The 11,741-nt window shown below is 40.0% G+C and overlaps 1 protein-coding gene and 1 long non-coding RNA gene across 2 annotated transcripts; one reads left to right on the forward strand and one right to left on the reverse strand.

The window, feature by feature from the left end:
- The first annotated feature begins 6,293 nt into the window (after window positions 1-6,293).
- LOC147155386 (uncharacterized) lies at window positions 6,294-7,277 on the forward strand. Its single transcript, XR_015092278.1, has 2 exons — window positions 6,294-6,503; window positions 6,871-7,277. It is a non-coding gene; the product is annotated as an uncharacterized LOC147155386 (long non-coding RNA).
- A 1,974-nt stretch (window positions 7,278-9,251) lies between these two features.
- On the reverse strand, window positions 9,252-10,880 carry LOC147155387 (uncharacterized; the record flags this gene model as incomplete). Its single annotated transcript, XM_086066700.1, has 1 exon — window positions 9,252-10,880. A coding segment is annotated over one exon (696 nt), but the record flags the coding sequence as incomplete, so codon positions are not given.
- Window positions 10,881-11,741: the final 861 nt, after the last annotated feature.

The raw sequence follows: 11,741 nt of genomic DNA on the forward strand, positions 1-11,741 counted from the left end.
ATGTAAAGCGTAAATTTCCCCTTAGGGGTAGAGTTCGCCAGTCGGCGAGCTGGCGGACTCAGTACCAGGGGTTAACTTTCACAAAGAACGCTGGGGTGACGACCGGGGCCTTCCCCCGCTGGGCCTGGGGTTCGGGGGTGTCGGCCGCCCTCCGGTGCCCCCATCTCCTCCTTCTGCCCCCGGTGTTCCGTCCCTCCACACGGCAGGGGGTGGGGTGGGCGCGGCTGCCCTCTCCGCTCCGCTGTCCGGCCCCTCTTCGGCGCCGGTGCCTGGGTGCGGGTGGTCCCCGGGGGCTGGGGGTCGGGGGTTGGGGGGCTGCCGGTTGGTCGGGGTGGGGTCGGGGGGGGGGCTTTGTTGGGGGGGGGCGGTGGTGGGGGTTGCGGGGTGTGGGGGTGGTGGGGTGTCTGGGGGATTGGGGACCTGGGGGCGGCTGGGGCTGGGTTGGGGTGGGTGGCGGGGTGGATGGGGGGGCGGGGGTTCGTGGGGGGTGCGGGGGTTGGGGGCCGGTGGGGTGCCTGGCGGGCCTGCAGTGCCCCGTTCTGCTGCGTTGGGTCGGGGGCGCGGGCCGTGTTGGGGCGGGGGGTGCTCCTGCTCCTGGGATTGCTCTTCGGCCGGTGGTCCTGGCGGGGCCCGGGGGTCGTCCTTTGGCGCTGCCGCGGCCTGGGGGGCCCTGAGGTGTTGCGCTTGCTCTGTTCCGGCAGGGGTCAACGGCTCCCCTCTTTGGTGGAGATTTTCAAGCATGCCAGATCCACCACACCAGCATCTACCGAAACTCAGACACAATCTGTTTCCTCCTCAGGTCATTGAATCGGTGGAGGCTGGTGTCTGTGGATCTCACTCGGCTTCGTCTGTCCTTCCTTCCTTTTCTCGGTCTCTCCTTCGGTCTCTTGAGGCCTCCCTGATTTTATGTTTTTTGGATTTGTTGGGGTCTGGATGTTTCTTGGGTTGGGGAGGAGTTCTGGTGGGTGGTGCCTGGTCGGTGCTGGATTTCACCTTCCTTGGTTTTCTTTGGTCCCCTCGGGTCTCCTGACGGCGGTGTTCGGTTTAGGTGAACGGTATGAGATTTTTTCTAATAGGTTTTTTTGGTGAGCTAACAAATACACGCACGCACGCACATACACATACTCACCCACACACACACACAAACAAAATAAAAAAATAAAAATAAATAAAAATAAATAAAGAGCAATGATGATGACATTTCCGAATGAACAATACTGAGCTCTTTAAGAAAAAAATAAAAAATATATAAATAAAGCGTAAATTTCTTCATGTAAATCGTCAGGTACATTTTCAAGATATAAAATTGTACATAATTTGACACATGACCACTGTGTATGAGTTTTCTTTTTTGGATGATGCAAGTGTGATAATCAAACTGTATAAAATGTTTGTTTTTTTTCTTAATATGTGTGCTAAAACGTGTGTTCATTCAATCTTTTTCAAGATTTCCATGTGGTAGCTCCACTTCTGCACAATCATATATGCCGAGTGACCACATGACTCAAAGCAGCACTGGTGCATCAGTTATCTGCTCATCACCTGATATAACGACATCAACAGCGACCCTCTCAACAGACAATACCCTTTTACAGTCCAGACCTGATGAAATGGATGAGATGCGTTAGTATTTGTCTAAAAAAATTTATGAATAAATAATGACATGTTTGGTGAAAGTTAAGAAAAACAATCACATTGAAAGATGTTAAAATGCCAATATTCATTACAGTGCTGTAATTTTTTTTCCATCTCACCAAAAATCGAATTACAATTATTGAGTTTGTCATAGACTTGCATATGTCTTTGTTTATTCTACAAATTGGTTATAGGCACAATTTGTAGAGTAGTGAATGTTGTGCAATTCATTACTTTTTAAATTACAACTTCAATTATAATATACAGTTGTTTTCTTCTATTTTTTGTGTGTTACTACAGCATGGCAAAACGTAGTGGATCCGGAATTAGCAGCTGACCAGTACAGAAGGCAGTGTCTGCAAACCAATGAAGATAAGCCATACCTAAAAATAATAATAGACATTGGAGAAGACGTAATGGACCAGGAAGCCAGAATCCTCACTTTTTACAAGACTCCCAATATAGATTGGGCCAAACCATTTCAAGCTAAACTAAAAGGTGCTGTAAACAAACCTCAATTCAAACATGTTGTTTTTGAGTATTGTATTCGTAACATGTTTTGCTTTTTATATATTTGTAGGGGTGCAGATAAGTAGCATGTTAGTGCGCATGAGCACCAAAATTACAATAATGTAGTAATGTACTTGTTAAACTTATTTTTTTTTCTTTTCTTTTTTAAGTTCACACTTAAAGCTTTCTATGAACAACCGCTAAGACAGCTAGCTTGAGTAGCCTATTTCCCTGGAAACTGATGCATTTGCATGGAGATGTGGCTGAAGGCGTCGTACAAGTGCTGCCAGAAGGACAGTTATCTTCGCATCACTGTACTGTGGCTACGGCAGTCATTCAAAATACGTAATGACACGAAAGTGGTCCATGTTGCATGTTGCATGAATATTTTTATTGTGGGAGTACAATGCTGTAACAACAGCAATCCCACATGAACATATGAAAACATGAAAAATACAAATTTGAAGGCCAGAAAACCCATGACCTGAAAGATGGATGTGATTGCTTGTGTTTTTAGGAGATGTGGCCATTGGAGAAGGGGTTAACAGACACTTCTTCAGTATGATAATGCACAAGTTACAACATGGTTTCAAACTTGATTGCGGTAGGTCTTAAAGAATCCTAAAGACACTGGCCCAACTCCACTAAAGTTTGTTTGTTTAAGTTGCAAGGCAAAATAGAACATAAATGTTAGATAATTGACTCATGATCTTATGAAGGAATTACGTGCACCATCCTGGCAGACAGCTTTAGTTATGGTCAGTGATTATATTGCAAATTATTGTAAATTAATCATTCAGCAAATACAAGTTATCATTCAGCTATACTATGAATAACTAACAACAGACAGCATAGCCATAACACATGACAAATCTGTCAATCTAAAGATTAATACACAATCATAGGCAGGAAATTGCAATCATGTGGTTATTATAACCGTATTGAACATAAAATGGCAAACCCCATTAACATTTTTTTTAATTTTTTATAGGAACCGCATGCGGCACTGTGCTGTTTGAAGGCCAACCAGATCATTTAATTCCTGCCACTTCCCAAGTATTTGCACAGAATGACCTGTTTGTCATGGCAGGAAGAATGATTGGGCATTATTTCCTTCATGGGGGCCCTTGTCTGTTAGGTATTAGCCCAGCAGTAATTCATGTGTTGCTTGGTAAATCACCACAGACAGCGACAATCATGTTAGAAGATGTGGCAGACATGGACATCAGGGAGACCATACGCCCGGTAAGTACGGTAAAGTGCAAGGTGTTATCCATTGGAAAACATTGTCATTCAATGAAAAAATATGGACTATACTTTTACTTTTTAAATGTAATTTATTGGAAATAAATGTGCGGTATTTTCTTTTTAAAGCTGTTTGAGAATCAAGAATCTGCTGGAAAGGAAGAAACAAGTGAAAAAAGAGGACTCAATGAGTGTCAGACAACGGCTGTTAATGACCTGGCATTGGCATGGGACATGCCTATATTAACGGCTAGTAACAGCACCTGGCTCCTTCACAATCTACTTCAGCATGCAGTAAGTGTGGCTGACTAGCGTTATATCCATCAAAAGTTGTCCTACTTAAGTGTCTCCTATCTAACAGTATATCATGCTTTGATAAATGTACATTTTACACATTACCTCTGTATATGTAACTGGATAGCCGATAGGCCAATTCCATATTATTACTCTCAAGAAATGTTTCTCGGCATACAATCCTATAGGAGGATCTTTGATGAAAAATGTTTGCGCATGCGCGGTTGGTTGTGTGACAGAAAATGATAGCGGGCTCAGTCGCGCTGTATAGATGAGACGTCAAACAATATCGCCCATTTCAAGGCGAGGAACAAGTCAGGGTGGCTGTTGATCATGCTTTGGAACACCTGAATAAGACTGAAAAAGAAATATGACTTAGTGTTTTTTTATAGCTACTGCACAAACTCGATTTCTTCGTTTTTTAAATCCTCTCCAAATAACAAATCTATAGGCTCAAGTAATTACCGGTAATAAAGTGAGCCTCACAAACCCTGTCAGCATCAGCTGGAAACCAGGCTTTGAGCATCAAATTATACCCTCCTGATATCTCGCAGCCATCACAATATGTCACAATGAACATTATGTCACACACGATCCTCGAATATATTTACCGTATTGAAATTGGAGAACATTTGATTTACGATGTTTATAAATTTATTAAACATAAACAAGAGGACTTCAGACATTTTACAACTTGCCTTAAATACATGTATACATTATATGCTTAATGGGGGTTGTAGGAGGAAAATTGTACATTTTTTAATAAATTAATTATAACTAACTCAACAAAAGATGCCTCTGCCAAATCTAATATTGGGGTCTAAAGAACTGAGCGATAAAAGAAAAAAGGGGTCGTCAAAGCAGCACATACTGTCCAGTGTCCACTTGTTAAAAAATTGTGACCACCTTGCCACACCTGCCTCCCGGCCCGACACTAAGAGCCTAGGAGCTGTATATGTCTAATCTGTATGTATACCTATAGTATATATAGTAGTCTTCTCTCAGGATGGGAGAGGTAAGATGGTCGCCCTGTGGCTCCAATGGCTTGCACGGTGTGTATGGGCGATCGGCTGTACAGCAATATATACAGACCAGTGTTTGAATGTGCACAGAGTAATAATTGAATTGAATTTACTGCATGTATATATTTACTTGGAGTCCCTTCATCCATACCTCACTCACCCCTGTGATACTTTAGGGTGCTCGGCCGAAACTCCCGCCAACTCAAACAGCTGAAGCAAGGACTAAAAGAAACCCTCATTATGCTGTTATTGGAGTCTCGACCCGATGCAGTGGCATCAGTTTTTCCAACAGAAACAAAGTCTGAGTGCAGTGTGGAGGTATTCAATGAAGCATGTCTAGGATTCCAAAATGTCTGTAATTTTCAAAATAAATTTTTTTGCATGGGAATTAACTGGAATTTATGGGAATGCAAACGGAATTCATTAGGTCAAGATTGACCAGATAACTTAATTACACTTTTTTTTAAAGGTTGTGCGAGTTTGAGTGAGCCTGCTCATGGGCATGTTGGGGGGAAGGTTAGGGTTTTCTTTGTGCTGTACTATGGATGTTTTACTCACTCAACGCTTTTGAGTTGCAATGTAATGTATGAAAGGAGCTATATCAATTTTGATTTGATGTGACAGTCTGGCAAAACAAAAAAATATTTATTTTTTCATTAGGGTTAGTTCAAGGTTGCAAAGATGTTTGCCAGACCCACCACCCATCCATCCATTTATTACCGCTAATCCGGAGTCGGATTCACGGGGGCAGCAGCTTTAGGAGGGAAGCCCAGACCTCCTCAGCCACTTGAACCAGTTCCTCCGGCTGGATCCCAAGGCGTTCCCAGGCCAGCCCAGAGACATAGTCTCTCCAGCATGTCCTGGGTCGTCCCCAGGGTCTGCCGCCGGTGGGACATGCCCGGAACACCTCTCCAGGAAGGCGTCCAGGAGGCTTCCGAACCAGATACCCGAGCCCCCTTAACTGGCTCCTTTCCACGCGGAGGAACAGCGGCTCGACCCTGAGTCCCTCCCGGATGACTGAGCTTCTCACCAAATCTCTTAAGGGAAAGCCCGGACACCCAACGGAAGAAACTCATTTCGGCCGCTGTGTGGCAGACACTCGCAAAGAAATTTCAACATGTTCATTATTCCTTTGCGATTTACATAGAATGTTTGGTGCCGTAAATATACTTTGCAAGTGTCTTGAGAACATCTTTGCAACCTTAGAATAAATAATAATTAAAAACTGACAACAAAGAAAAACTCGCTACATGCACAGTCCCTTGCATGCAAACCTTTGACGCACAGTTAGATACAACCTTTAAGCCCATATCCAAATGAGAGGGAGAGTGTTTGCTTAGGGTTAGGGTTATATTATTGAATATTCGTCATCATATGTTCAGTTATGCAAACATTTTTAATGTTTTTTCCTTGTTCCAAGGAAATTTTGATTTGGAATCATTTTCAGTGAACAATTCCAACCTTGAACAAAGTCTGACGAGAAATCAACAATCACATGTTCTCCTCAGCAGGATACACATTTCATTGTTAGGCTGTTGAGACCACAACATCAGCCTTCACACAATTAACACCCCATGTGTGGATTGACCATATGTATAAATTAGAGAGAAAATTGTAAAATAGAATGAATTGGTTCAATGCCAACTATGGTGCCATAATGATTGTCTCATTTGCTGTCCTAGGTTGTTTTGGACCTAATCAAATGGCCTGAGGAATCTGGGTTGGACGATGAAGATGGTTACTCCGTTGACTGTAGATGTAGAATAATGGGGTACTTGCGTCAGTTTGTGAGGACAGGTAAATTACATGTTGATATTTGTGCACATTTTGTAATGCATAAATGCAGATTTTCAAATGTGGTTGAAAATCAAGGTTTTTTTAACCATTTTTTCTTGTTTATGAACACAAGTTGTATTATGAGTATTAAGCATAAGCATACACATATTGCTACAAGGCAGAATTTTAATTTATAGATACATCTGTGATTTGATTTTCTTAAATGATCATCCTCTAGCAGGGATCACTTTTTTTCCCAGATGTTGCAGAACCTGTTTTTTTCTCAAAAAAATACATAAATTAAATTATAAAAACAGTAATCTAATTGATTATTGTTACTTAATAGCATGCACAACTTAATTCCACTTTTTTTTCTCCTTTTTTTTAGAGTCTCAAGAGAATCTTAAAAGACTCCTGAAGTTCTGGGTGGGATGGGAGATACCCATGCCAGATATGAAAGTGGAGGTGGTGAGAGCGGAACATCCCACGTCTTCTACATGCTTCCAAAACTTAAAGTTACCTGGCCACTACAGCCATTACACAGAATTCAGTGACCATTTAAAGAACTGCATCGCCACAACTGATACTGGTTTTGGTTTGGTATAGATCAAAATCTTTATTTCATTACTTTAAATAATGTAGTTCTGATGTTTTGCTAGATAGGTTCTTATTACAGTTCATTGTCAATTTGTACGAAAAGACAATTCAAATAACTATCAGCGTTTTAGTGTAGTTTGCAGCACAATCAATGAACCAAATTGTTATGTCAGTGTCAATAAAGAGTCTGCTTGCTGATTGAATAGTTTCTTTTTAAATATACATTTACTGTAAATGAATGTGCTCCACTTTTAACAGGTTGTTTTCTTAAAGTGTAAGCAATTAAAAAAAAATAATAATAATAATACAAACTTTATATAGCACTAAATTATAAAATGTAATTTAGTGCAGGCAGTTTTAAACAAATAACAGCCCAGAAGCGCTTGGCTAGACCCTACACATAGTTTATACTGTGCATGTAGTTCACTGCAGCCAAATAATGGTCTACTCCCATGCGTGTAGAAGGTCCTGCTGGATCCACAGCAGCATGGAGTCCAGCCAGTTCTTGAGGTGTCAAAGGGCAGTCAGTTTCAGGCACATAGACACAAGAGTCGGTGTTGCTGGACACAAGGCCACTACTCTCCCAGTTTATCAGGGGGATGTTCAAATCCTGTAGTTGATATGAAAAACAATTCATTGTCTACTGTTTAAAGTAAGTTTTGCTTACCAATTTTTTAAAAGTACTTACAACATCATTAGACTCTTGTACATTATAGTGCAGTCCCATGTGCCACAGTTGGTTCGGGGTACGATTTCCCTCGCTGCTCATGGGATGACTGTCCCAGCCATCTTTAAAAACATCAAGCTGGGCTTGTAAGCGAGGAATGAAGACATAATGGCAGCAGAAAAGGTGAACACTGCTGGACAGGTCCAGGAGATCATCTTCCTCCATTTGGTGCAACGCAGCATAGTAGAGGCAAGTGACTGCTGTGTAGACATCTCGCCAAAGACGTTCAATTTTGTAATGTCAATGTAATTGTGCCCCCCCCCCCCTTTTTTTTAATTAAAGAAGACATATAGATAACCTTTTAAACCATGTAAAAGAGTGAATCATATTTGGACAAACAAGCAACTGGGTGCAACAATTAATCAACTACTTGGCTATCCAAATAATTATTTAATCATTTTTGAGAGCATGTTTGAATTGTTCTAAATCCTTTTAAATTTAAGCATTTCAATGGCAAATGGTTGTTTTTCTGTTATCAACAAAAAAAGTAGTTTAAAATGATTAATGCAGTTTCATAAATGAAACAAACATTCCATTAATTTCAAGTAATGAGAAAGTAAGGGTGATTAAAAAAAAGAACATAGCAGAATTCTTTACCTTTATTTTGTACATTATTACTATTTGTATGTGTTGGAATGTCACCTTTGAAAATTAGATGTTGCATCTCAAGGGGATATCCTATAAAGCTACAAATCAAATGAAAATTTAAAATCATGCGATATTGCAAAAATGAAAAACTGTAGCTTGGACTTGTGTCGTAAATAGCTTCAAGTTTTTAGGTTTTACAAGTGTTAGTGTTTACCACTGGCAGTAAAGACAACCGTAAGTTGCCAATGTTGATTGCAACTGTTACTTGGTCTTTCATGTAATTGATATTTGATGGAAGTGGTGGAACATAAACTTTGTCTTTAACATACCACCACAAGAAGAAAAAAATAAAATCACACACACAGAGGTTCTGCCAGGCCAATTACAGCCATCGACTGCTAAGTGAAGTTTTCATTCAGTTCATTCTTTTCTCTTTTTCAAATAGGCTAGATGTTGCCCGTGCTGGTGGTGGCCACATTAACCACTTCAAAAACAAGAATAATTTGAATGTATTTACATGTGTCTAACCGGAAGTTTTCTGTGTTGTTGTTATTATTATTTTTTAATATTGCATAGATTTTGGCGTATTCTTTTTTTCTTTCTTTTTTTACTCACCCTGTAAACTTACAAGGTTATGAATGTGGTAGTTCCATAAAAATGAAGTGTCTTCTAAAGTACCTCTGATTATGCACACTTTTCCCTGCAATGAAGCTGTTTTTGCCAACTCCTCTTGTGGAGAACATCAGCTGGGCTACATCCACATTTTCCACCCCATGGTCACCACGAACCCTTAAGAAAATGTAACAAAAATGAGAACTCCTATTAATTATGCATTACACTTCACTGAAACGAAAACCTTAAAACAAGTCAATGGTTAGAACAGGTAGATTTACACTATTAAGGGTAGGATAGGCTAGGTGATGATGTCTGACTAACCTTTGAGGTAAGCCATACTTCTCAACAGCTTCATTGAAGAAGGCAAGGGTTGTGGAGGCTCTGTTATTATTTGCAACAGCAAGATACATTATCTATGTGAGAAGAATGGAATTGTCCCATTGTGACTTCAAACAACTGTACTTTTTATTTTCAAATGATCAAAGTACGTTAACAATAACAATATCAATTTTAAGTGTCAATTTCAAAGCTCTTAACAAATACAATTTCAATAACCTTTAACAGTCATGTAGTAGTTAAAACAGGATTATATTTAAAAAGGTAAAATGCAACAATAATACTCAATGCAATTGGTGTAATGGCACTTGAGAATATCTCATTCTCTACCTTGCATCTGTTTTAAGAGATTCCATAAGAAATGAGTCTTTATAAAATGTCAAAAAAGAAAACATGTAATCTAATTCTCAGACAAAGAGTGCCAGCGAAGTCTTAGCATAAAGTCACAGGTAACATGATGGAGTTTTGATTTGTTACTGTAAGTGCAATTAAAGCTTTTCAACTAAAATGACTGTAAGTAAGAGTATTACAGTACTATTATGTTACCATTGAAGAATACAAATGCAAAGGTGCTCCCAAAGAAAATGAAACCGATTTCTGAGGTAGCCATCCTAAACTAGTACTACAATCTGAAGGTCTTCAAAAACAAAAAACAACTAATCACAATTGAAATGCCTGATTCAATGACAAAAAGTTTAGACGTTTAAAGGGAATATCCAATTATTTATACCTTCCTTGAGAAACCATCGATTCCTCCAAATATCACCATATTGTACCTTCAATGACATTTGAGATAAAGAAAAACATTAGGTATTATCACTTTTTTGCACATAGTTAAGTCATGTACAGGTAATATGTTTTGATTTGAAAAACATAACCAACCTTATAAGTTTGTGGTTTGTGTCTATATGCATCAGCGATCTTGGGCCTGGGACAGAGTATGTTCTGCGAACAACACACCTCAATGCTGACATTCTCAGCACAATTCCTGCTGTGTCAACCCTATGCATCGATGCACGAATCCTCTGCCACTGTACACGATGCCCCTGTGCCCGCAACAATCCCATCATTAATCTGTACCCAGCATGTGGGTTGCAGTGGTGTGTTTGTGACACCAGGTTGTCAAGCTCATCATTAGTCAGTTGACCGTACAAGGCCCTAACAGACATAGCCCAGCTGTTCATGTTTCTCTGCAGCGTCCACCGAGAAACTCCTAAAAGTCTGGCAATGTACGCTGCAGATAGCCCTATGCTGAGGAGCTCCGAAACATATTCCCTACATATTAAAATTTTTGGACAACCAGGTTTTGTTCTCCCCACAGGAACCGTTACATGAAGCTCCATTTCATCTTGGGCAGAGAGTAGACCATGCACATCAGTAAGGGCTTCATACACTTGCTGAGGGATCTGAATTTGGTTAGCTAGTGCACTCAGTAAAACCATGTCCTGTGAAATTATAAATTGTAGATAGTCCAGGTCCAGAGGGGCACGCTCAAGGGCAGCCGATAGTCTGTTATGGAGTTCGGGCCAGTAAAAGATTCAGCAGCAGTTCCTAGAGAGAAATATAGGGTGTCCATAACATGTTTACAATTTTTAAAACAATATATTACAAAGGCAGTTGTTGAGATGTCTTAAACAGATTTGTTTTATTTTAACCAGTGTTTGTTAATTAAAGTATTCATTCATATTGAATTTATTTGTTTCAGATACTGTGTTGATGGATGGTAAACCTGCAGCAAACATGGCAACAAATCGAGTACCGTTTTCATGTGCTTGGTGTAAATGATGATGCCCATATATAGGTCTATTAAATTAAGTTTAAAAAAAAACTCACACAAATGAAGGTACTTAAAATATCTCAAAATTGTTATAATTGTAAAGAGACTTTTGGGACACTCTGTATAGGTCGTGTGTAATGTGCATTATTATTGATTACATTATTATGCAAACAGGAAGAAATAATAACAAAAAACACACCATTAATGTCAAGACAGTAGCGATATTCCGCTCACCTGCTGCTGCAGCGAAGAGCTGTTGCTCTGATCGGTCATTTTTCTAGAAGGCAAAACAAGATAAAGAACACTATGGAGTCAAATGTGTACATACATAACATCGATTGGGTGCATCTTCCCTCCAGTACCTGTCAATGGCGCATATGTGAGCTACATGAATTTGTTTGTTAGCCAGCTAACTAATACAAGAAATAACAATTTTAACCAACACAGGGGAGCAGCGCACTGCACCATTCTTGGCATATAATGAAGTAGTTTAGTTGTTCATTGTTGTCATATAGCCACAATATTCCAAAGCATGAGATGCAATTACGTCCGTGGCGCCAGAAATGACGATAATGACTAGACTGCTTTAGCATGAAATCAAATGCCAGCTAGCTAGAAA

Source organism: Leptonotus elevatus, chromosome 22 (assembly GCF_054856555.1).
Source record: "Leptonotus elevatus isolate MCC_2025b chromosome 22, RoL_Lele_1.0, whole genome shotgun sequence".
Classification (NCBI taxonomy): Eukaryota; Metazoa; Chordata; class Actinopteri; order Syngnathiformes; family Syngnathidae; genus Leptonotus; species Leptonotus elevatus.